A 27,904-nucleotide genomic window follows, 5' to 3' on the forward strand; every position below is an offset into this window, starting at 1 on the left:
AAATGTGAAAAATGCAACTGGCCTGGAATGAACCTGTGTCAGGTGCTCACAGAACTGGCAGTAATGCACAATCCATAAATGTAAACAAACGCAACTTTCAACACAAAGTTTTGTTTTTAAACGGCACGTGTATGTTTCTTCAGCGGAAATGAAAACTAGAGGTACAATTAGTGACGTAAAAATTGTTTTCACTGTTCTAAACCTCATACTTCTGAAATACGTAGACTTTAAAGGTGGGCAACGGCTCTACAGTTTCTGCCGTAATTCCAGAGCAAGGGTTGTCTACGGCAGGCTTCAGGACACTGATTGTACCTCTAGTCTTCATTTCAGTAGAAAGAAGATGTGTGTCGTTTAAAAGAACGTAACTTTGTATTGAAAATTGTTGTTTGTTTACTTGTAGTGATTTTGCATTCCTGCCCATTGTGTGAGACCCTGACGTAGATACATCACTGGAAAATCGCATTTTTCAAATTTTCTTTCATTTTGGAAACGTATGAGGTGGCAAAGTTAGGTAGGAAACACTGTATATATCTTGTGGCAGCCTAGCTCACTGCATACAAACATACAGACTACGTTCATCCAGTTTTGTGAATGAGAACACTTAGCTACGTCCAACAAACTTTTTAACATAATTTCAAGCCTCTTTCAAACTTTTTCTCGATTATATGCTTAACGTCAAATTTTTACCGCATTAACTAATTTGTACAATAATCCGTCCTTTGGAACAGTTTTACACATGGTAATTCGACTCATTAAAGAATCATGGGTTTATTGGATATTGTTATGTGGCTACTGTTCTTGTAAGGGTTAAGTTTAGACCGAATTTTAAACGCAATAAGTTTCTGCATAACGTTTACAAAAGTCTTATATCTTTCACACGAAAATTTAATTTCCTGATGTTAGTGAAATGAAACACAAATTAAAAAATCTGACCGACTAAGCCGGTGGCACAAGAGGGCAAGCGGGTATTTAGACAATAGCGCTGCGGCATGGTCTGCAACTTAGGCGGGCTTCGTAGGCCAATCTGAGGTAGGTTCCCGACTTTGGAGACCACAGGTATCCTATGTCAAATTGTTCTTGTTGATGTCCTCTACATCAGCTGTGAAACATTGTGAACAGCTTTCGTTTACACCCTGTAATCATACTTGACAAACTCGACTGACAGACGCCACAAGAAAGCCGTTGTGCATCACGGACAGGTTTGCTACTGAAATTCCGCGAAGAGTTGGGTAACATACTACTTCCTCTCTCCCCGTCATAGAGCGAGATTGTGCACTGGTTAGCACACTGGACTCGCATCCAAGAGGATGATGGTTCAAATCCCCGTCCAGTCATCCTGATTCAGGTTTTCCGTGATCGCTTTAGGCAAGTGTTGGGATGGTCCCTTCCTTACCTAAAACGAACTACGTCTCTAATGACCACGTTGTCAATGGGAGAAACTGTAATTTTCCTTGTTTTTTTTTATTATTTGTCCTCTCGCATACGTCTCTCGAAATGACCACAACGAGAAAATCAGAGAAATTAAGACGTTTATCGTCAATCATTCTTCCCACGTATCATTCGCGAATGAAAGGGGAATGGAGGAATGTGATAGTGGTTCGAGAAATACCCTCCTCCGCACACCGTACTGTGGCTTGCGCATATATGATGTAGATGAATGTGCAATATTAATTTTTAATCTAATTTTTTCCTAGATGTTTCTATTCTTGAATGTTTCTTTTGAATTTGAACATTCCATTTTTTTGTTGCCTAATATCTTTTGAAAGTTTTTTTTCTCGTTTGTCCAAGAAAATGTCCTAGTGGGTCGATGTCCTTGTGGATGGAGTATTCAGTGCATTGGACACCCATCGTATGAACATGATTAAATGAGGCATCGCCCCACGGTCACGATGACGGTCAGGTACAAGGTGGCGTGTTGACGTCACCATCAAGTGATCAGGCCTACGAGAAATACAGCTCCCCTCGCCCCCTACCGCGTAACGAAATTGTGACGTCACACTAATCGGCTTGTCCGACACGCTTCGCTCCGTCAGAGCCCACTGGAAGTCAATTTGCAATTGAAAAGGTGCCCACTAAAACGTCTTAACTTGCTGGTGTGCTATCAAGAGCTTGCAGTCAAGATTTATTAAACTCGTTTGAAATTGTTACTCGCATTCCGTCGGAGACGACTTCTGGCACTCGTACGTTCTGTAGTGTCACGTGCTGTGACGTACGCGCGACGTGCTACCTTTCTCGTGAGCCTCGTGACACTCGTCTAATACTGATAAGTACACCATAAAGCATTTTTCTTGACTGTGTGTTTTCACTATGGTTGTGTGCATTGAAGAGGTATGGTCCTCTCCTCCGACTGAGAAGCTTTCGAGCCCATCAGAACTATTATCTGTCCTGTGAACGTTCTCCGATATACGACTCTTTACTTGGTTCTGTTTAACTCCCCAACATATTTACGACGTCGTTTTGCATCCGACTAACGGTTTCGTAAATCGAAATTATGTCAGTAATCTGTGGGTGTGTAACTCGTCCAGTGTACTGCAGATACGTCCAGAAGACTGAAGATACGAGATATGCTTACAATTTCGTGGGTGGTAGCCAGACACTATCGGTAAATAGGGAATGAAGGGTCCTTTTTCTCGGCTCAATCTGGCACCTATTTTTTCTTGATTTAGTGTGAACCTGTTCGTCATTCTGGACGGGGCATATCTCCTACAAATACAAGTGTACGTGCAGCATCGTCTCTTTTTGTTTCAATAATCTGACACTACGTTATGTGATTCACCAACTATAAAAAGTGTTTTCGCTTGTTTAAGACTGCAGCTGCAGCTTTTTGCTGACTATTATACTTCCTAATATCTTGGCTTAAAGTTCTACATTTGCCTACAGACAACTAAGCTAAAATATCCACCGACAACAGATGGGTATCAATGAACATAGCAAAACGAGTAACAGAAGTTTCTGTTAAGTATTTATAAGGCAGGGATTCATTTCACAGCCACGGTTGTGCAAATTTTAAGTTGAACAGGCAACAAAAAAATAATTTCAGCAAAAGAATGAAACTACAAGGTGATTATATGTGATTGCTAGGGTTCACGGGGGACTTAGTTCTTCGAGAAGAAAGTTAGGTTAATTTAGAAGTAATTCTGAATGGGACAGACAAAATATTTACGGTAAATTGTGGATTAAGAATTAACCATGCTTAGACTAAAGCTTAGATAAGTGATAGATAGGAAAGCATCGATTTGGTTAAGTAATAGTGGAACTGGACAGATTCTCTTCCATAGGAAGGAAGAGTACAGAAGATGGCGAAATCAAGAAAAGGGCCATAAGTAGATTGGCACGCATAAAGAAAGTTTTCTCCAACAAAATGATTTTTACCGGTACCAAATTCTAGAATGGAACCGAGGGGAAAGTTCCTGAATATATACACGTGGAACCCAGTGTCGCATAGGAAAACCTGTAACACTGGAGGAAAAGAAACAAAAGGCTTATGAAATGTGGAGCTAAAGAAGGCTGTTAAAAGGTAATTGAACGAATAAAGCAAAAAATTAAAATCTGATGTAAAGAATAGAAGTGTGCTGGAGTTACATCTGCGTCGGTTGCCAGGAGTATCTAACTTGGCTCTGGAAGGAACAGTAAAAGGAGAAAAACTGTAATGATAAAACAATCCTAGAATATGCAAAATAAATTCTGGAAGATTTTGGATGTAGGCAGTATATACAAAGAAAACGAGTAGCACAGAACAGGAGTATGTGATGCACAGTTTTTACTGTGCACTATAAGCAACGAATGCAAATTTCGGCAAATACTGCCACACTTGTGTATGCTAAACTACTCGATTTCTGCCAATAATGCTGATTTTATGAAAGGAACAAGTGCAACTTTGTGGTAAACGTTTTTGCATTTTATACTCGAGCCCCGTGATTGCTAATAACATTACCACCTTGTGCGTAAAATGTCAAATCCAAGAACTACATGTATAGTGTGTTTAGGTTTACCTTTTTTCCAGTATATAGATTGGGAGATTCAAAAAGATGAAGATACTTGTTAGTATGTTTCAGAAATTGTACAAAATTTTTCAAGCCCTTCTTGATATATAAATACGTGTTAATTTTCACACACGTTATAATCTTGTTTATTATTATTATTAATGCTGGAGGAACTAAAGTAAGTTCTCGAACACTAAATATCATAATAAAGTAGAACGGACATTTGGCATGAAATTGCGGGGTGGAATATAAACTGTCAGCGTTTCTGTGAACAGTACGCAATCTAATATGAAGCTGTCCCGGCTTCATAAATTTTGCTTAGCTCACTTGCGTCAACGCATTATCTGTCAACTGGCCGGGTGGGCGGGGATAAGCACTGACGCACGAGAATTTCGCCGGCACATGAAACGCGTAGCGCTGCGCAGATCGAGAGCTGCAAATCCAATACGTCAGTGCAGGTACTTCCCAGTACTTGTTCCGTTTGCTGTGACCTTTAGAATTAACCTCTTTCAAAAATGAAACTAACCATAGATTTCTAGGGAGCTTACAGTCGCAAGTGAATGGGAACGATACAGATGCCGCAAGTGAATGGGAAGGAGTACGGATAGTTCCTTTCTGTACGAAACATCAAAGAGCACTACTCATAATTTATTGTGTATAATATGCTTGATGTCGGTATGGGAAGGATTCTTTGACACATTCAGAGCTCAAATATAATAACTTCCCTTGAAGTGTAATACAAAACTGCTCCCTATACGAGAAGATATTTAAGTGAGCAGACATAATATTCGGGTGCAACATTGTTCATTATCTCGGAACAAAATAGCTTTATCATGGAGAGAAGCACGCTTTGCATTCATATTTTGCTGAAAGGCATCCGACACTGTCGACATACGAATAAAATGAAGTCTTACTAGGTATTATTTACGAACGGAGTCCTGAATACTTCTCTGTTTTGGAAGTGCTACGCACAAGGAAAGTAACAACCATTGATAGCTGTATATTTGAAGAATTTTGCACATGAAGTGAGCTGATTTCCAGTACTTTTTAATTATCTATAGATCGATTCGTGAGTATTGTTCATCACTCTGAGACCCTTGCCAAGTTTGCTTAAAAGAAGGAACTGGGAAGACCCAACGAAGAGCGGCACGTTTCGTCACAGGGTGGCGTACTCGGCGCGGGAGTGTTACGGAGGTGCTTGCCAAACTCCAGCGGCAGACGCTGCAAGAGAGGCGTTGTGCATCACGAAGACGTTTACGGTTGTAATTTTGAGAACTTACGATCCAAGAAAAGACGAGAATATAATACTCCCTACCGCATATGGTTCTCGAAATGACCAACGAAGTAAAATTAGAGTTCATACGGAGGTTTATCGACAGTCGTACAGTTGGTGAGCGGGATATGGAAGGGGGAAGACGACAGGGGTACAAGTATCCTCCGGCACACACCGTAAGACAGCTTGCAGAAAATATAGATATGGATCTAGGCTATATTGTAATTCAGCCTATACAGTTCTGCCGATACAGATACCTGCTGGATTGTACTTAGACGTCTATCTACGAAAAAAACTGCTTTTGCAACCAACGTACCACGTAAAATACGTCTAATCTGTCACACCGTTAACAGTGTGATATTAATAAAGAACTGTTTCAGTATAACAGTGCGCCCATCGTTCCGTCTAACAGAACTATCGATACTAGCAACCACTTAGTAATTTTACAGTATCTCTAAAAAATTCCATTAGCGCTTAATAATAGAAAGCGGTTTTTGCTGTTGCAAGAAATAGGTTGAAGAATAATTCGCAGCGAAAGGCAGCCGAAAGAACATTTTTGTGCATGGTAATTAGCACGATACTAGACAATCTCGTGTAACAGGTATACGCGCCTGGAGTGTATAAATTTAGCGCGCAGGAAAGTTCTGTCTTCTGTGAGGTGTGCTTCGCGTATATGTACGCATTATTTGATTAACTATCAATCACAGAGCTATTTCCATCTCCCGCTGTTCGGCAATTGAGTTTGAATGAGATAATTAGCAAGCGAGTGCTAACAAACAGATCTGTTCAGCTCTCTTCATTAAATGGCGAACTTACAGTTCCTTGAGAACAAACAAAATTCATTTTGCATAAGAGATATGTGTACATGTACGTCTAATATGTTCCGCGTTTAAGCATCACCATCGTCATTGGCAGGAGGCAGCTGTCACCAGTAAAAGTCACATCTGCCCGATACCGATATTTAAATTTACACAGAGCAGGATGTCGCCAGAGTCGCCTCTCCCCCGGCTATTCCCATCCAGGTTTCCTGAGAGTCTCCGTTACACTTTTGCGTGGGCTACGTTTTAACAGCGCGTCACTGATTTACGCACGACTTGCGACAAGCCAGCTTGTTTCAAAACACTAATTCTGGACCAGTCCCCTACTATAGATAACAGCTGAGTCTTGTGCGTGATTTCCGTGACGAATTTCACTTATATTTCTGAGGGTTTTTTTTCAACAAATTTGAGCCTGCAATTTTGCTTCCCTGCTATTGATTACACATTTTTTTCCATCTCATAATGCTTCGTAGCGCTACCGCTAGACATTTAAAGTATGTGGCTGTTTAGCGAGATCTCATACTAACCTGTCATTTCTTTCCTTTAATTAGTCTATTTGCATTTAAGGAAATCCATTAAGCATTGTAAGAGATAGAGCTCTTTATTGAGCAGACGGTTGCTTTGAATACCACAGTGTTTCAGTAGCCGTGGTCCTGTTGGAGGTAGTATGTCTTTGCCTTTTTCCGACCTCTGGGCAGACTTACCCACCCTGTTATAAGGGGACCTACAGTTCAATGTGAATTTGGAATCATGGTACAACTCGATATTTTTCACATTAATAAATCACCCTGTTCGAAACAGTCCCTGGACATTTGTACTTATAGTATAACAACTGGTCACATTTACTCACTGCCGGCCGAGGTGGTCTCGCGGTTCTAGGCGCGCAGTCCGGAACCGTGCGACTGCTATGGTCGCAGGTTCGAATCCTGCCTCGGGCATGGATGTGTGTGATGTCCTTATGTTAGTTAGGTTTAAGTAGTTCTACGTTCAAGGGGACTGATGACCACAGAAGTTGAGTCTCATAGCGCTAAGAGCCATTTGAACCATTTACTCACTGTCGCAACAAAAATATTTTCGCCGCCGTTCTGCAAGCAGTTACATCATCCAGCGACGAAACTGAAGATAGGCAACAGCTTGAGTGTGTTGGTGTTCTGCTTGACAAATTCTTCATGCTGTATATACAGTGATGGAAAAATATTGCAACATTAAGACATAAACGAAAATTGGCAGACGTTTTATTACATCTGAAAGACGGTGTAGCGCCACAGTAAGGATGCTAATCACGTTTGATTTAAATACACATCGCAACGGTCGTGAGGGTTAGTTACCTTTGAGACTGGATGCGATAAGCTGATGTTAGTCATCAATGTCTTTAAGGAGACAAAGACGATATTATCAACACTTCTTTGGGTTGGACGAGGTCGTGCAACAGAACTACGAGAAGCTGGATGTTCCTGCTGCAATATTGCACAAAGACGTGGCGGGAATGTAGGCGCTGTACATGATTAGTGAGAGCAGTTTTCACGAGAATTTACAGTGTTATCGGGTCAAAATGTGGGATAGTGCTGTATGTCAGGGTCAGGGATTTTCTCTGCCTCGTGATGGCTGGGTGTTGTGTGATGTCCTTAGGTTAGTTAGGTTTAAGTAGTTCTATGTTCTAGGGGACTGATGACCAAAGATGTTAAGTCCCATAGTGCTCAGAGCCATTTGAACCAAGCTGTGCGTCTTTCGGAAATTTAGGAAGCCTGCTCGCGTTTTGCGTACATTTATTTGTAAAACCATTTATCTCGGCAGCAGTTTTACGTTTAGTCTTTCGTAAGATGAAGAATCATGTTTTCAATAAAGTAGCAGCAGATCTTAGAGCCTCACAGAGCATCTCTCACTTTTCGAATCACGAATCAGAATGGATGCAATATGGTCACGACTGTATTCCCCTTGGGTGGGGAGGGCGGGGGGGGACACGGAATCACACAAGTTTGCAAATACTCTTCCACGCCATATAGGTGAGTAAAGCTCTTGATGTAGTTATTGACCTTTTCAGTGATTACTTCAGTGACAACTATGATTGCACTGTGAGTGTAAAATGCCAACCTAATACGGCAACAAATTAATATAAAGATTGTTATCAAATCCAAAACAGCTAGTTTAGAAATTAATTCGCCTATCTGGAAGAATCATTATTTTAAATGTGTTTCTAGGCTTTTGGTGTAACCCAATGAAACGTTTGCCGAGTATGAAAGTTCCAGAGAACACCGCTGGGCTGCGGTGTTTTGTCTTTACCGACCAGGTACTCATTGCTGTCGTTCTCTACAGTTACTTAATACATTCATTTACTCTTCGAGGGGTTTTACGAACTTTTACTGTGCTAAAGAAAAGTCGGAAGTAACTTCCACTTAATCCAGTGTCACCACTAAGAAGAAGCTTAATAAGAAGCAAATTAGAAAAACTAAAATAATGATGTATCAGTACTTAATCTCTAAGCGTTTCTCAAGCTTTGATGTAGAACATACCGCTATTTTTCAGTAGTGCTCATAAAATAATTTTTCGTGAATTGTGGACCCATTGTACACTGTGCATTCCGTAGTTACATTTGCGTGGCCGGTGACGACCACTATCTTCTCAACGTGGTCCGATGTGTAATTTCGTTAACGTGAAGAACCCCTTACCAACCCCCATATTTTCCACAGTTGTCATCTGGTTAAAATACACGTGTTTCTACGACATCATACTTGCCATAATGGGTGGTCTAGACTGACGGCCTGTGTCATATTTTTTGCTACTTTCCTTTTCTACTCAAATTACTTAACAAATCTGTTTCTGACTTCCAGTAAATGTAAATGTTTGTGATTTTTATGAATAATAAATCCCATTACGTGGTTCGAAATTGCCATAAATTATTTCCTTGTGACTTAAATAAAATAATTGGTCAGACAGATTAACCAGTTTTCTACGAGCCGTCAGGTTTTAGTTTGTTGTACTGTTACAGTCTCATTAATTTCAACAGCTTTCGCTCCAACGTTGCCCACCTACATGGTACATTTGTTATCGTTACTGAGTACGAATGCGGGGTTTGATAGTTGGATTTCCCGTAACCGCCCCTGGATTTTCCGCCGTGTAATGATCTTGAAAGGGATTCATCCAACCTCATTAAGCCAATGTGAAGCTGCCTGATTAAATAAACTTAAAAATAACGCTCATGCCGCCGAAGTAGCGTGAAATAGAAAGGCAAGTTGGCAACAATACGATATTTATTAACTTATTTGCTCAGACATTGATCATAGTTTCTTGTGTATATATTAATAACGACCACAAGTCTAATAGGAAAAAGCACACCATTGATTTAGCACAGTCTAAGCTGTTCTAGCCACGTATGCATGTGAGAGAAGACAGCAAACGAAATTGATCGTGTTCTTTCATTGGCTCGAAGTTACCAATGGCAGTGTCACTATTGCTGTACTTGACTGTGAATGTCGTGGTCATGAGGAGAAAGAAGGCGACGTCAACAGCGATCAGCTGGCCGGTTTGTAGGCGGTAGTCAGATTCAAATTCAAATGGTTCAAATGTCTCTGAGCACTATGGGACTAAACGGCTATGGTCATCAGTCCCCTAGAACTTAGAACTACTTAAACTTATCCAACCTAAAGACATCACACAACACCCAGTCATCACGAGGCAGAGAAAATCCCTGACCCGCCGGGAATCTAACCCGGGAACCCGAGCGTGGGAAGCGAGAACGCTACCGCACGACCACGACCTGCGGACAGGTGGTAGTCAGAAAATGTATTTCCAGTGTCAGGGAGAAGACGACATGTGTATGTAAAGTCTTTGTAGGATTCAGTAGATTGAATTCTGAGATAAACGTGTTAATCTTTTGTATTGGTTAAAAACAGTCTTTGTTGCAATTTTTAGTTTTTTATTTTTCAACTACGCGATTCACCTTATTTAGGCATCAACCTGAAGATGCCTAAATAAGGTGAAACGCGTAGTTGAAAACTAAAAAACTAAAAATTGCAACCAAGACTGTTTTGAACCAATACTGTTAATCACTGTTTTGCTGTATGCCATAGTTGGATTGGAAGAATTTCTTTAATCTTTTCTTTAAAAGTGCTACAACCGAGTATAATAAACTATAATTTTCAAATTTGATGTCAAGGCCCGGGAAGAAAAGAAATAAGGGGACAGGTTTTTACTCGACTGAAATTTCCGGCTGACTTCAGGCTAAGAAATTATGAATACGTCCGCCTAGGCTTGGAAAACATGTAAGCAGCAGCATTCGCTATGCCACTTTTCGTGTAGTTTAATTGATTATTTTCCAACATTTACCTGTACACGTACCCGTATAGAATTGTTGTGATGATTCTGGGGTGTAAAAGCGCGTTTGCGAACTTAGTCGATAGCAAATAATAAGAGCGTAGCAATTGGTAGAATTGATCGCTATGGCTGCAGAGATTCTTTCCAAGACGTACCTCATTACGTGCAAATGTGACAAGATTTGTAAGCCACATTGATACGTTTTCTGCCTCCACAAGAATCGAGGAAGCAAAATATTTTCAGTACCAATAACAGAAAATCTCGGAAGGTTTAAACACGTAAAATAATTCAGTCCAGGATTTACTTCATGACGATGAATGAGGCCAGCTCAGCGAGGTGCGGAGGTCATACAGACAAATACAAGAGGACTGAGTGATTTTATGGAAGAGAATATTACAGAGGTTGAAATAACACTGATATACCTACTTCTTTTAACAGCTTATTCAACATCAAGCTACCCACTTTCAACACAGTATCCCCCGCCCTCTTGTGTACTAGCAGCTTCGCCTCTCGTGACTTATAGTGGTCAATTCTGCGTTACTTATGGGTGTCGCGATACTGTTGATCAGAAGTGTATCCACATTTAAAGAGAGTTGCTATATGTAGAGCAAGTCAAAATTTTGTGAAAATCTTTCTGAACCTTTTTATACCATATCATGACAATACTTCCGTGTAGACAACAGAATCCTATGCGAGGACTCTGGTAGTGTTCCTTGCCCTAGCTTGTAAATCGCTTACTTGTACCGTGTTGAGAATATCAGCGGTACTTATGCATTTTTGCTCTAGCCCATTCGCATATTGAGGGAGGGAAAAATGACCGTGTATTTGACTAGCTACGTGTCCTAAGTTCTCTTGTCTTAGTCTCTTGAACACTTACTCGAATACCTGTTCTTCTCATTTATGCATCAGATGCTTCCTTGGAGCGTATCCCATACTACTAAAGTTTACCTCGAACATTCGCCGTGTACTCTGATCTGTTAGTTACCTTCTAGCCAGTCGCATATCTGTGTATACGTTGTATGTGATCGATTCCTTACCCCATCGCTGCCAAACCTGAGTGTTCCAGATATAATGAACTTACTTGAACTTTGTCATTATAACATGGAATTCAAGCGAAAAAGATTATAAGATAAATTAGATATTACTAAACTCCGTGTTCATGGTGCATGGTGATACATAATCAGGCGCTAGATCCCGTAACCACAATAATTTATGTCACCTGAATATTTATGAAATATTACTGCTGATGGTCTGTTTATCTTATATGTTTGCAACAAAATTTGGTGTATTTTTGGAAGCTTGCATGATGTGAGTAAGGAACGTGGGAAGAACTGATTAATCTCAACACTAAAGTTAGATGTACTTCGTTAGCTGAGCGCTTGGCAGGAATCGATTCGAGACCCGCAGCTAGGGAAGTGCCGGAATAGCAAATACAATAGATTCGTGCGCCGGAGTAGTGAAGTCAAAGTGCGTGATTGGCCTCATTCGTTTAGGTTTTCCAGTTTTCGTAAATCATTTGACGTTAATGCTGGAATAATGCTTTAAACGAGCACCACCGTTCCTTCTCCAAGTTAACCCTACTGGTTCATCTCTAATTGACTTGATTTAGCAGAGATGTTACAATCTGATCATGATCCTTAAACTTACATGTAAATATGAACTGGTGCAAGTGAAATAAAATAGAAGGATAAATAAAACGCTGAAACGCTGTAGGTTTCTTTATATCTTAAGATGCAACAAGTTTTGCAGATTTCAGTTACCAAGAGCATTTTATTTTATAGGACATAAATTACACCATCCACAAGATACAACTACACACGAACTCCGCGTATTGTTGTTTGCTGTGCACAGTATTGTGAATAAAATGTCTTTTCTGGGGTAACTTCGCAGAAGAAAAGGAAATACACGACTCTTCGCTTTTGTATCGATCTTTGGAAAATTTAATGTAAGATCTCCTCAAGTTAGACATTGTGAGAAAAATAGAAAAGGAGATTACAGAAATTTTTATTTTATCCGTGTCAATTGCGTGAATATAGAACTTATCGCTGCAGTGATTACCGGCTTGGGGCTGACTCCCCCATTCTCAGCGCGAAACCAGTAACCACTGCAGCGATAAAGTCTATATTCACGCAACTGATGCGGACGAAACAAAAATCTATCGTCTTCCTCAATAATATACAGCTGCAGGCGTACCGTCGCGAGGCTGGATGTCTCGAGACAGCAAAAGCAGGTTTGTTAGAAGCCGAGGCCGCGGGGGATTAGCCGAGCGGTGTAGTGCGCTGCAGTCACGGATTGTGCGGCCTGTCCCGGCGGAGGTTCGAGTCCTCCCTCGGGTGTGTGTGTTGTCCTTAGTATAATTTAAGTTAAGTAGTGTGTAAGCTTACGGACTGATGACCTTAGCAGTTATGTCCCGCTGGCCGGAGTGGCCGAGCGGTTCTAGGCGCTACAGTGTGGAACAGCAGGTTCGAATCCTGCGTCGGGCACGGATTATGTGATGTTCTTAGGTTAGTTAGATTTAAGTAGTTCTAAGTTCTAGTTCTGAGTTCTAAATCGCTCTAAGGACTAATGACCTCAGATGTTAAGTCCCATAGTGCTCAGAGCCATTTGAACAAAGTTAAGTCCCATAAGATTTCACATGGATTTGAACAATTTTTTTTAGAAGCCGAGAAATCTAGAAAAGTTCCAAAACTATTTTACTAAGATAGGCTTTATTACTAAAGTTGAATGCACGCTGAATGTATTATGTATTCTGAAGTGTTTGGTAGGCCTACATAGATTGTTCTTACCTGACCTGCTTTCACATGGAACATAGATGCATTTACGTTATTCTTCAGTTTCTATTGAGTATTTTTGTGAGTGAAGATTGAACGTCATTCAAAAAGCGGGACACAGATAGCTCAGGAAATATATTTAAAGATATTAATCATTGTGCGGCTACCGTTTTGCAGGCCGCGGAGGCCGCGCGGTTCTAGGCGCTGCAGTCCGGAACCGCGGGACTGCTACGGTCGCAGGTTCGAATCCTGCTTCTGGCATGGATCTATGTGATGTCCTTAGGTTAGTTAGGTTTAAGTAGTTCTAAGTTCCAGGGGACTGATGACCTAAGATGTTAAGTCCCATAGTGCCCAGAGCCATTTGAACCATTTTTTGCTACCGTTTTCTCAGGTGCGCTGGGATTTAAAAAGGAGAGAAGGTTACGTTTAATGTCCCGTCGACAATGAGGTAATTGGAGGCGGGGTACAATCACAGATTACGGAAGGATGGGGAAGGGAATCGTTCTTGCCTTTTAGAAGAAGCATCGCGCTATTTGCCTTAAGCGAATTGGGGAATCAGGAAAAACGTAAATGCGGATGGCTGGACGGGGAATTTGAATCGTCGTCCTCCTGTATTCGAGTTTAGCTTGCTAACCACTGCATTACCTCGATCGGTGGCTTGGGTGTAGTCATTATTACCTATCTCGCTCCAAACTGTAAGACAGAGGCATATGAAATCCGAAAATTGTAAATAAGTGGACCAATAATGAAAAAGTTACAAACTTTGCTCTTTCCTGTGTGCCTCGAGGGACTGGTACACATGAATCTACAAATTTGTTGCAGCTCTGTGTGCAACCTATTTATCAGAATGTAGATCCAGGCATTTGAGCGGGTTGAGAAATGACAATAAGCGACTGCCACGTCATCAGACGGAATAATTAGCTAATCAGAATACTACTGCGGATCGCAGCAAGTAGGGGCAGGCAGGCGTGCGGCAGGGACGTGGAAGTGTACGGTTTACGGTGGGAAGGGGCAGAGAGGAAGTATGTGGCGATTGGGGCCGGTAAGCCGAAACCGGGCGGCGGAGGCAGGCCGGCTATCGACCCGGCAGACACAGCCGCATGGCCAGCCGCCTCCTCGCACCCTCTCGCTCCTCTCCCAGCAGGCGCCTCTGCTGCAGTCCCAAAGCAGCCCATCCGAGGGGCTTTGCACGATTTCCTCAGTTTGAATTTCTTAAAATCTGAAACCATTTCGTCGATACTGGTACTCGGAACTGTGTAGTGGAAGCAGAAGTAAATCTGCATTCCCAGGGCAGTTCAGGGGAGTACGCCGTGTCTCCAGTTGTGAAAGGGACGATGCGGCATCTGCAGAGTGTTCAGCTTGTCAGTAGGTCCAGAAGAGTTATTCCGAGCCTACACCGTGCTCGCATTGTCGCTTTACGGCCAGCGGCGTCTACCATAGCTACGTCAATCCAATGCTCGGCCTCTGTCGTCAGAGACAAAACATTGAAACCTGTTTCATACTGGACTCCGGCAGTCAACACGTTATGGCTCGCAGGTATCTAGATACGAATACAATAGAGCTGCTCGCCACATTATTTTGGGGTGAGCTAGGAAGAACTGCATGCCTACGGACTGTCGTCTCAGTTGTGCTACTGGGTTCGTGATCTCCTTTCAGAAAGGTCACAGTTCGTAGTAGCTGACGGAAAGCCGTCGAGTAAAACAGAAATAATATCTGGCGTTCCTCAGGCAGGTGTTGTAGGCCCTCTGTTCCTAATCTGTGTAAACGATTTAGGAGACAATCTGAGCTGCCCTCTTAGACTGATTACATATGAAACTGTCATTTACGTCATGTAAAATCATCAGATGATCGAAAGAATTGATTTGGACAAGATATTGTGTATGGTGCGAAAAGTGGCAATTGACCATAAATAATGAAAAGTGTGAGGCCATTCACATGAATACTAAAAGGAATTCTTCAAATTTCGGTTACACGATAAACCAGACGAATCTAAAGCCTTGCGAATTCGACTATTAAATTAACTTGGAAAAATCACAATCATAACGTTACTGAGAAAACTAACTACTAAAGACTGCTATTTATTGGCAGGACGTTTAGAAAATGCAGACAGTTTACTAAAGACAGTACCTACAATACGCTTGTCCGTCCTCTTCTGGACTACTGCTGCGTGGTGTGGTATCCGCAATACATAGGAAGACATCGAGAAAGTTCAAAGAGATGCAGCTCGTTCTGAATTATAGGGAAATAGGGGAGAGGGTGCCACAGGTTTGATATGCGAATCGAAACAGAGGCCTATTTCGCTGTGGCAGTATATTCTCACGAATTTTCCGTCATGAACTTTCTCTTCCGAACCCGAAAAATATTCTGTTGGCGCCCACCTACGAGAGAGAAATAATAATCATAATAAAACAAGAAAAATCACATCTCTCACGGAAAGGTATAATTGTTCGTTTTTCGCACGCTATGTTCGAGAGTGGAACGGTAGAGAAATAGCTCGAAGATTGTTCGATGAACACATCTGACAGACACTTTATTGAGAGTTCTAGGCTAACGTTGTAGATGTAGATCTAGATGAAGGAAGAGTGCGTAAGTCCAGTCGGTGCGAAACTCTATTAGAACGGTTAATCTGGCGTTTAGGGGGTCATTACGAGCAACAATACAATGTTGCCTCCCCCTCTCATCGCAGATCGGTGATGTACGAAGGTGGAGAAGCAATCACACAGAATCGATCCTGTATCAGTGTCATCGGGTTCTCTTTACCGGTTAGTGGCGATTGGCCGGAAGCCAGAAACGTAAGGACTTAAGAAAGTAAGTGACGCATGTCGTCCTACGCTAAGACCATTGCGCAACAAGAGTGGGGCATTGCTGGAAGAGGTTTCCTGCAGACAGTTGTACTGCGTTACGGATAACAGGAGCGTCGCCCTGTGTGTGCTTGAAATGGCTCTGCAACTGAATAAGTATTCCAAAGTTGGAGTACGCGGGACAGTAACATTCCTGTGGGCAAAAGGTATAAATGGTACACAGATTCACTGTGAAATTCTGGTGATATATAGAGCAAGTGCAATGTTGCATCCAGCCGTAGCGAAATGGTGCTGGCAATTTGACCGCGGCCGCACAGAGGCGAATAACACTGATCGAGAAGTCGAGACGTTGCACCATGTGATATCCATCTATTCGGCAACCTGAAAGAATACATCGCGGGAAAAGGATTTTCCAGAGATGAGGACATTCACACAGCGGTTGTCGAATGGCCCCGTGACCAACGGGCTGGTTTCTATCGTTGTCCAATTCAACAGTTGATAGAAAAATCCGGCCACTGTTTACAAAGAGTTGGTGACTGTTGAAAAATAGTCTCATGTATCCCTGTCACTTTTATTGTTGCGTAAGCAGTCTGCTTATATTTTAGTCATTTTTTTGTAAAATGATTCCATTCTATGCTGGGCGCCTGGTACAACAACGGTTTATGAATTTCTTGAAATAAGACAGTCTTGGTTGTACAATCTTTTCCATTTTCAGGAAATTACTCGTTTCTCCCTGTTGGAGCATCATCAGATTGGCGTAAAAATTAATGTGGAAAACTAGCATTCGTACATTAATGTCCATATATGATATTACGATAAAAGTTTATAAGGAACCATCGTTCTATGTTTATGGATGAATAAAAGCACTACAGAACGTAACACAGAGACAATCGCGTTCCGGTGTACACAGCACAAAGCGTTGCGTACATCTGACAAATACCAGATAATGCGGTCGAGAACAGGATGAGTCAGCTATCCAAGGCGGCCACACCGAAACAGAGCCGTGGAGGCAAGATTAAACAGCCGTAGTGTCAGACATTAAAGGCAGGTGGCGGTGGCTAACAAACGTGCTTACAAAAAGCGAATTAGGTGGAACCGTGGATTATTAAAATTGAATTTAGTGCAGGAATATTAAAAAATAGTTCAAAAAACAAAAAATTAGTACCGGTAAAAAGAAATTTATGAAGTGTAAATTTTTTAAACCTGTCAAGTAGTAAAACTTAAAATGACGCTAAAACATTAGTCAAACCGATAAAGATAAGGAATAAAAAAGCTAGTGTCACATTCACGGTAAAAGCTACTGGTGAGTTGGAATAGTGGGGACCATAATATCTTAATAAGACTGGTTTCTGTAACCATCTTATCGTTCAATTAAATAGATTGCTCTGTGGCCAAAGTGCTTCAGAATTTCAATATTGTGATATTATGGTACCCGCTATTCCAAACCACCAGTAGCTTTTATACAGAAAACAATGTTAACTTCCGTTGCGCCATTGTTGAGTGAGGTGACGCAATGGGAGAAGCGGGTATCAAGTCCCTGTTCAATCATCCTTGTTTACGTTTCCCAAAATTACCATAATTCACGTGAGGCCGATGCTGGATAATTACTTCAACGATGCCACAATGAATTTCTTCTGCTAATCTTGTTCGTCTTGTTCTACTGTGTATAATGAAGATAGTGAGGCAAAAAGTTTGTCTTTTCTACAAACAAAATATTCTGGAGTTCAAAGATCGATCTTTCCAAACGAACATGAATATGTGCTATTCTAAACAGCGCGCAGTTAGAATTATCGTTCAAATAAGCTCACCGACCTCACAAGACGAAAATAACCTGACTTCTGTATCGTTCAGTACTTTCCAGCATTCTCGTTCCATCAAATCGAAGCTTCCACTCTTAAGTCAATGTTATATTAAACCCTATTCAGCCTTCCTTTACTCGTATTATTGAAAGAAGATACTTTTAAACTACCTTGTTAATTATGACCTTGGCGCTCTGCTGTGATATTCTGAACGCTCTTGGAATACACACTTGGACTTTAGAATTCTGACCTCAGGATTGCTTACGATAAGTTGCTAAGATTCTGACGGAGCCAGGTTCTAATCCCCGTCCTAACTTCCAGAGAGAGAGGTTTCCTGTTTTTTTTTTTTTTTTTTTTTTTTTTTTTTTGGTCGAAGGCCGACTTGATCCCTAACATAACCTAGCTGACATTGTTCATCATTGCAATTCGATATAAATTCATTCTCTTTTGACATTAATGTTGACGGCGCATTAAACTCTAACCGCTTCTAAATGAAACATTAAAGGTCCAGCGACGTACGCCCCGTCTGAAAACGGCTGGCATGTGCATCAGCATACTGAAAACTTTTTTTCATCTATACTAGTCACTGTGCGGAATTTCGTTGCTTTGAGCAACTAAAACAAATTTTTTTCTGCGCCACTTAAGGGCTGCTGTGGTCTCCTATCATTATCAGAAAAAATTGTTTTCTGCAGGCTTTTTTATTTTAACGCAGAGAAACCTCAAATGGGATAAAAGCCATCAAGGAATCGACTGCAGCGTTGGTAAGTACGGAATACCATCATTCATGTGGGTTGTAAGGCAGCTAGAGCTGAGACCTCCTGCTCTCTATTCTGATTTCACTGCCTTTAACACAGCCCCACGTTCATCGGTGTAGCTGAAGGCACAATAGCAAGTTATTTGGAAGGTCCTCACAGGACTGCAGATAAACACATTTTCATATTAAAAGTGGAAACAGGCGGTTAGTTGTTCTCTCAATCCGCCCATTTCATGCGGTATAGAAACAAGTACACACATACAGAAAGGAACGTACAGAGTACGGGAAGGAGTCTTCTAAAGCAAGACGAGTAGGAGAGGCTTTGGTTTGCAGCTTCCAGGCTCGTTTCTACACCATTCCAAAAGAGCCATTTATAGTAAATATCATCTAGCTATTCACTTTGTGAGAAATATCTCTTGTACAAAAATCAATGAACATTTACATTTATTGTAATTGTGTATACTAAGGTTACAACACTCATGCTCATAAATTAAAGATAATGCTGATGCATAGTGAAACAACGCTATGACGGGCGGTATATGGGTCTAAACCACCTCGGGGTATGACCATGCTGTGCATTTGACCTGCGGTCTTCGCAGGGTGGCGCTGGCAGCAGCCCACATACGCAGAGGTGTGTTGGTGCATGTCAGAGTACGGTGCAGCGAGTGAGCGTGGATACGTTTACAGACGTGCTAATGGTGACTGTGTGTTGAAAATGGCTCAAAGAGCATATATTGATGACGTTATGAGGGGTAGAATACTAGAGCGACTTGAGGCTGGTTAAACACAGCAGGTCGTAGCACGGACCCTCCGTGTGCCACAAAGTGTGATATCAAAATAATGGCAACGATTCCAGCAAACAGGAAACGTGTCCGGGCGCTTCAGTATGGGACGTACACAGTGTGCAACACCACAAGAAGACCGATATCTCACCATCAATGCCCGTAGACGGCCACGGAGTACTGAAGGTAGCCTCGCTCGGGACCTTACCGCAGCCACCGGAACAGTTGTCTGCAGACACACAGTCTACAGACGACTGAACAGACATGTTCGCCCGGAGACCTGCAAGGTGCATTTCACTGACCACTGGTCACAGGAGAGCCCGTAAAGCCTGGTGTCAAGAACACAGTACATGGTCATTGGAACAGTGGTCCCAGGTTATGTTCACGGACTAGTCCAAGTATAGTTCGAACAGTGATTCTCTCCGGGTTTTCATCTGGCGTGAACCAGGAACCAGATACCAACCCCTTAATTTTCTTGAAAGGGACCTGTATGGAAGTCGTGGTTTGATGGTGTGGGGTGGGTCTTTGACAGGGGAACTTTAACAGGTCTGGTGTATCGGGACGTCATTTTGCACCAGCATGTCCTCCTTTTCAGGGGTGCAGTGGATCCCACCTACCTCCTGTTGGATGATAACCCCCGGCCCCACCAAGCTGCCACCGTGGAGGAGTACCTTGAAACAGAAGATATCGGGCGAAGGGAGTGGCCTGCCTGTTCTCAAGACCTAAACCTCATCGATCATGTCTGGACGTCTTCGAACCCCTAGGACACTTCAGGAGTTCCGACAGGCACTGGTGCAAGAATGGGAGGCTATATCCATGCAGCTGCTCGACCACCTGATCCAGAGTATGCCTACCCGTTGTGGGGCCTGTGTACGTGTGCATGGTAATCATATCCTTTATTGATGTCGGGGTACATGCGCAGGAAACAGTGACCTTTTGTAGCATATGTGTTTCTGGACGGTTTTCTCAACTTATCACCAATATCGTGGACTTACAGATCTGTGTCGTGTGTGTTCTCTACGTGCCTATGCTATTAAAGCCAGTTTTGTGTAGTGCCACGTTGTGTGGCACAACATTCTGCAATTATCCTTAATTTTCAGCATGAGTGTATAATGGCTGGCTTCTCCGCCTACAAGCACAGGGTATCTGATATCCCACGAGTGCACTTTGACGGCAATTCTATAAAAAATGAAGCTTATCCATTGCAGGTATTTTAGAACCCGTGACTGTTAACTGAATGTAAATAAGTTACATAGAACTCCAACCAGTCGCCTTTTTTTTAATAATTATGTTTTATTCCCCGAACCTGTTTTCGAACCTTTTCAGGTTCATCTTCAGATGATTTCTAGAGGTTACATCTTTATTTACAGCATAATGCTGGGTGGTGGCTCTGTGACAACAGAATGGAACACGCTTTAATGTATCGGCATGACTATAGTTTATCAATCGATATGGATGTAAATTTAGTTTTTTACTTACTGCGACAGTGCGGGCGGTTTTTTCCGTCAGTGTCCATCTGTCCGCTTCCATTTTGATGGCCAGTTGGTATGTCACTTCACACACTTTTACACTATCTACATTAATTAACACTCTGACAGATCTGTTATTATTTAAAATTTAAATGTAAAGGTCGTTGTCATACAAACAACTGTATCTAATTGCAAATTCAATAACTCTGTATTATTAATTCCTGGGAACTCATGTTAATGCCAATGTTGATTAAAATATTTGCCATAAACTGACAGTAGAAATAAGACATGAGATCACTTGAAGTTTGTTCTTGTGGTGATCCATTTATTTATTTATTTTATTCTGTGCTTATTGGAAGTCTTATTAAAATATTTGCCGTTATATCTACTTTAATACAAGTAAAAAAGAACAAATTACATCTCTGTGTAAAGTAGGCCTATGCCAGATCTTTTGTCAAAATCTTTGTTACAAGCAACAGTTGTACAGCACATGCTCAATGCTGGCAAAGTTTCTCTGTCAGTGTAAAATAATATAGGTAGTGTAAAAGTGTGTGTGTAGTGATAAACCAACTGGCCATCAAAATGGAAACAGCCAGATGGACACTGACGGAAAAAAACCGGCCATACTGTCGCAGTAAGTAAAAAGTTAAATTTACATCCATATCGACAGATCAACAATAGTCATGGCGATGCATTAAAGTGTGTTCCATCTTCTTGTCACAGAGCCAGCACCCAGAATTATGCTATAAATAATTCTGTAACTTCCAGAAACCATCTGTAGATGAACCTGAAAGGTACGAAAACGGGTTCATGGAATGAAGCGTAATTATTTAAAAAAGTGTCTGGTTGCAGTTTTACGTAACTTATTTACATGCTATACAAATGTTCCAGCGTGGGGGCTATACTACCAATAGTGCCCGCCTAAGTATACTTGTATAAGTAGCGTCAGATATACTTTACGAAGTTAGCACCATTATCTGGACGTATTTCAGAGACGACGTTGGCTGATTGACATTTAAGGGTCATATGTGACTGCACCTCTTTGTTTTTGCTTTTGCAAGAATAAGAAAAAAATAATAGTGATCCCAGAGTGAAAACTTAGCACATTAATTACCTTCAGGCAATAATTGTACCACAAAATCTGCAATAGAAGGTGGAAAAAAGACGGGAGTCGAGGGTTAAACGTTAACTGAATAACTAAATCAGTTGAGAGAGCAGTAGAGACGCACCTTACTGTAGTCGGTATTGTAGCACTCTGGTTTTTATCCTTGCAGGAGAAAAAAACAATAAACATTTGGCGAGTGAATATTTCGAGCTTTAATTATCTTGCGGCTCTAACAGCAGCATAGCCTCTATAATATATGGTGGATAGAAGGTGAGAGTGAAGGACGCACCTTGTTGGAGCGCAGCGTGACCTTGCCGCCGCAGCGCGCGCAGCAGCGGATGTTGCAGTAGTTGCACATGTGCCCCACGCCGTCGGCGAACTTGGTCTTGAGGCAGATGTGGCACGTGGCGTCCAGCTCGACGCCCGCCTTCTTCTGCTGCTCGCTGCGCGCGCGGATCGTCTCCTCCAGGACCTGCACCTCGTCCTGCTTGCGCCTGCAACACCACACGCCCGCAGCGCGGTCAGAGAGAGGCTGACAGAGTGGCTGGAGCCGGCCGCTCCACACAAACACACTGGAGTCACACCTGGCCGCAGTGAACGTAAATCAGTTGTCAAGTAACGCATCCTACGGCCCACTTCCAGGCGCGTACGAAACTTTTTGTCATTGTTCCTACTGTCTGTGCTCTTCACTCTGGAGACTGGTTTGATTCAGTTCTCCAAGCTAGTCTGTTCTGTTCAAAAATGGCTCTGAGCGCTATGGGACTTAACTTGTAAGGTCATCAGTCCCCTGGAACTTAGGACTACTTAAACATAACTAACCTACGGACATCACACACATCCATGCCCGAGGCAGGATTCGAATCTGCGACCTCAGCGGTCGCGCGGTTCCAGACTATAGCGCCTTTAACCGCTTGGCCACCCCGGCCTGCAGCCTGTTCTGTGCACACCCCTTCATCTCTACAAAACTACCGCAACCTGTATCCTCTTGAACCTGCTTACTGCAGTCAGGCTCTGACTCTCTTACTTTACCCCAACACCCTCCCACCTTTGCCTACTTTATACCTCAGCATTTCTCCTATCAGCAGGAGAGTAATATGTAAGAAATTGTCCACGCATCCTGTAAGTACAGTTCAAAAAATTACTACTTAATAGGAAATACCAACCACCAGAACTGTTAATAATCTACAGGTAGTGAGATAACGTAAATTAAATATAAAACATTTGTACATATTCCAGGCCACTGATGATGCCTTGTAGAAAATAAAAGCGAAACGCGTATGGCACTAAAATTGTGTTTTATTCAGTTGCTGTCAGACGGTCCATAAGTAAAAATTATCAATATACCGTAATATTTGTCCTATCAACCTATCCATTCCTACGAGAGACATTTCTTTGTCCTCGATTCGATTAAACTTCTTAAGATGTTCGGGTCTATTTTGAACCACAAGGATTCTTGAAGGTCTATCATTTTGAAAATATTTGGTTTTAATGAATTCCCATCACTGACTTTATTTGTAACCTATTCTAGAAGTAAAAACTGGTTGGAGCTTTTAGTTTACTATACACAGATGTAGTACTCCTCAAGCTGTACGAATCTTCTTAGCACTCCGTATTTTAGTCTGCGTTGTTACAGCAAATTTTAACATGACAGTGCTGAATTCGTCAGGAACGCGTATGCATGCAGTGAGGCGGGTCTAAAGACATTGTCATTTTGAATAGTAGAGTGTCTCTTCCTGTGGAAAGTAGGTGTCGTAAGTATTTTTTTAATTAAGATAATGGCCGTTCTGCAAAATGATGGAATAGCAAACACACTGCTAAACATATCTTGTAGTCCAGAATGAGATTTTCACTCTGCAGCGGATTGTGCGCTGATATGAAACTTCCTGGCAGATTAAAACTGTGTGCTGGACAGAGACCCGAACTCGGGACCTTTGGCTTTCGCGGGCAAGTGCTCTACCATATTTTTTCCGTATTTTTTACAATTTTTTCCGACGATTTGTAATCAGGTCTCTTAAAAGCCATGTTTCACCCAAGGATAATTGTGTAGACCGGTCTATATTTTAGTTAGAACATTTGCACTTAGATCAAGGCTATCTATTTTTTTGAGGGAACAGCCATAAAGCTGATACAGGGGAAAAAAATTAGAATAACTTCTAACAAGTGCTGCAATAGCATTTATATGTCTCTGTAAATTCTCTTAGAACATCAAAATAACGGAAGTGATGAGAATCCATCTAAGCTACCCAAGCACGACTCACGACCCCTCCTCAAAGCTTTACGTCCGTCAGTACCTCGTCTCCTCGCCCTCGAAAGGCAAAGGTCCCGAGTTCGAGCAAATGGTAAGCAGTGGATTTCTGGTTTCAAAGGGTAGATCAGTCGAACGGAAGACAGAATCCCTGTTTCAACTGAGACGGAATGTAGCATATAATATAGGTCACTTGACTCAAGGGAAGCAATGTATGCCACTTCCTGCAGTGCAACTGAATACTCAGCTTTCAAATTGTTTCTTCCTCCACGAAAACATTATACTCGGCCAGTGAAAATATTATACTCGCTCATTCTAATGGATAGCAAGAGATAAGTCGAAAACATTAAGTGTTCTGGCGTAGATGCTTACACAGATCTGTTGTTATTAGCTGGAGTATAATGTTACCTAATGAGTCTACAGAAAGTTTGTGGGAAGAATAGAACGGTCGTCCAATTTCCGGAACAACAGAGTCACTAGAAATGTTCAGAAAGATTTGATGATCGTGATACAAGATTACGAAGACATGAACAAGATAAGTTTTCACCTGTAAGGGATTTATAAGATGAATGGGTAGAGATATTACGTAAGTGATACAATCTCAACACGTTTTTTACTTGCATTCAGGGGAAACTGCCCTTTTCACCAGTATATGTCTAGTAAACATGCAAAGTATGGCATCACGTTTTAGGTACTTAGTGACAATGAAACAAGTCACATACGAAATATTCAGCCATATAATTGAAAAGAACCAATGCTTAAAGTTTATAACTGACCTGTCCTACAGCTTGAAAGGGCGTTACATTACCTGTGACGATTTTATCACCTCCTATGAGCTACGACAAACACCGATGAAGAGAAATATCATGGTTGAAATTGGGTGAAAAAGCAAACAATCCATCCCACCACAACTATTGCAGACCAGGGGGTTCCTAATTACAAATTAACACTTGCTTTCACAAAGGGCACACCACTTGTATCATACATACCAACGAAAAACAAATTTTATTCTGGAAAGCATTCTGCATCACGATGCAGAAATCAGTGATGGCAACGAAAGAAAACCTCAGATTATGTTAGACTACAGTGCTACGAAAGGAGCTGTGGGCACACTAAGACAAGATGTTGTTGAATCACACAGTAAAGAAGAAGACAAATGGAATATTGTTGTGTTATGAGAAATCATTGACATGCCTGTGTATAGCTCTTAATGTGCTGTTCAAGGCAATTTACCCCCAGTGGAAAACAAACACACTACAGCGAATAAGATTGTTCATACAAACTCTTGGCGAGGAGCTAATTGATGGGGAATGAAGAGACGAGCGCATTTTCCTAGAGGAAATGATGCAGGGGAAGCTGCAGGGACAAGTACATCCTTTGAATTTGCATCCACCACGTCGGAGGAAAATGATCCTAGGAGTAAGATAAGAGGGAGATATCGGCCCTGTGGAAAAACTGAAGTTAAGTGCGCTAAGTGTAAAATATACACTTTTAAGAAACATCTTACATACACGTGTAAAAATTGACAGCAAAAGTTAGGTATGGGGTAGTAAAATCAACACAAACATCACTGTAATATTCGATTATTGTATTGTTGTACTATTCTATTATGCAGTTTGAATGATTAATGCGCTAAACTATCTGATTTCAATACACTGTTGTGTAAAAGTACATGTACCAGTAACAGAAAAGAACTGCATCTTTTTTACCCAAATATCTTGAATGCATGTGCAAACCAAACATCTTAGAAGGTTAAGTGTGTCTTCATTAGCTGTCCAGTCTACCTATCTAACATTCACCTTTCTTCGGGAGCACTACGTTTAAGAAGTTTCTTTTCTCTTGTTGTTTGTACTGCTTATCGGTCATGTTTGGCTACCATATTAGGCTGTAATGTAGACAAATCCTTTTAGGAAGGACATAAAATAAATACAAGGGAAACTCCCATCGCGCTCGTCTCAGATTTAGTGGTAATAAAAACTGAACACAGATCAAGCTTGAAACCAGAAAGAAGGTGTACTGGACTGTGAAAAAAATAAAGGAAAACAGAAACAGTTGACGATCTAAGCTTGAGATGTGCTTCACAACTATCACGCATTACAAGTATCACGTCGTCGTAGTTGTGTGGTCATGATGTTGGACTGCGAAGCAAATATCCCTCGTACCACTTTTTTCCACAAAATTGTGAACTTTCCGTACTGTCTCTGACGTGTCTGTTCTCCTGCTGCAGTCTTGGCAGTTGTCATACTGTACGTTGGTTAGAGGATATGTGTCATGTGGTAAGAGTATATTACCGTCGCAAGATAAAGGGATGAATAGTGAGAAATGTCGTATAGACCTTTCACAGAAATGAAAACAACAAATAATCGGATATGAAGTATATTACAACAAAGCAATTCAAGAGTCAAAACTTCCAAAACGGAACGTAAGAGTCATAACATGTGGTACTTGTGTAGAACCAACAGGAGGTGCGTACGTTTGTAGGTCCCTTCCTCACACCTCGCTGTTGCGAACGGTCGTTACACCATGACACAGACACAAATCTGAATATAGCGAACAGACATGTCAATGATCGGACGGACAGTTCATAATTTTGCTAAAAAGAAAAAAAAAGCTGGGTTCGCGGGAGCTCTCAACACTTGATCATATAAATATGACGCCGCATCTACGCACACTCGCTCGATGTTGCACCTCTTGAACTTGTGTCATTCTATGTTTCGAGTTTTTTTCTTTTTTCACATTTATATCTTCTTCCTGTTTTCATGCTTGATCTGAGTACAGTTTTTGACGGGCTATCCAATTGGCCATCTTACCTCTAAATCTGAAGGGGGTTCGATGGGGAATTTCCCTTGTTCAAAAATGGTTCAAATGGCTCTGAGCACTATGGGACTTAACTTCTGAGGTCGTCAGTCGCCTATAACTTAAAACTACTTAAACCTAACTAACCTAAGGACATCACACACATCCATGCCCGAGGCAGCATTCTAACCTGCGACCGTAGCGGTCGCTCGGTTCCAGACTGTAGTGCCTAGAACCGCATGGCCACTCAGACTGGCAGATTCCCTTGTTATATTTGTGACAGATGTTAACGTATTTCTCTTTTTCAGAAAAGCTATTTTGCTATTGCCATACTGCATTTTATATCCTGCCTGTTTCAATAAAAAATGTTCAAATGTATGTGAATTCCTATGGGACCAAAGTGCTGAGGTAATCGGTCCCTAGACTTATACACTGCTTAACTTATGCTAAAGACAACACACACACCCATGACCGAGGGAGGACTCGAACCTCCGGCGGAAGTGGCCGATCGATTCGTGACATGGCGCCTCTAACCAAGCGGCCACTCTGCGCGGCGTCTGTTTCAGCCATCGTAAGTTATTTCACTACCTAAATAGCAGAGCTTACCTATTTTAAAGTCTCATTTGATAATCTGATTAAATTAAGCTCGTCTAATTTAATTCGACTACACTCCACTGTCCATGTTTTACCTGTTATTTTCAATACACTAACCATTCTGTTCAAATGATCTTCCAAGTTCTTCACATCTCCATCTCTGATAGTATTACAGTGTGTAAATTTTTCAACAATGTTACTGATCATGTCGGATGTCTCACAGGTCTACAAAATTCTGTGCAAGTCGCCCAGCGAGTCTAATAATCATCTCGAATTTTTCTTATATGTTATATTGTTCAATAACAGTTCATTAGGGCGATCGTCCCAAGTAACATCGTTGCCTCCACAGAAATTGTTTGTTTCGTTGAACTGATAACGAATCTCCCCTCATTAGACTCACTGT

General features: G+C 41.6%; 1 protein-coding gene across 5 annotated transcripts in view; it reads right to left on the bottom strand.

The window, feature by feature from the left end:
- LOC126337046 (regulating synaptic membrane exocytosis protein 2) overlaps positions 1 to 27,904 on the bottom strand; it is a 1,181,006-nt gene that overhangs the window by 1,038,895 nt on the left and 114,207 nt on the right. For all 5 annotated transcript variants that reach the window (XR_007565038.1, XR_007565036.1, XR_007565035.1 and 2 more), the window contains one exon: positions 22,156 to 22,360. Coding sequence is in view for 2 of the 5 variants with exons in the window: in XM_050001371.1 (XP_049857328.1) it covers positions 22,156 to 22,360 (205 nt within the window). In the remaining 3 variants the exon portion in view is untranslated. The remainder of the gene's footprint in view (positions 1 to 22,155; positions 22,361 to 27,904) is intronic.

Source organism: Schistocerca gregaria, chromosome 2, assembly GCF_023897955.1.
Source record: "Schistocerca gregaria isolate iqSchGreg1 chromosome 2, iqSchGreg1.2, whole genome shotgun sequence".
In the NCBI taxonomy this organism is placed as follows: Eukaryota; Metazoa; Arthropoda; class Insecta; order Orthoptera; family Acrididae; genus Schistocerca; species Schistocerca gregaria.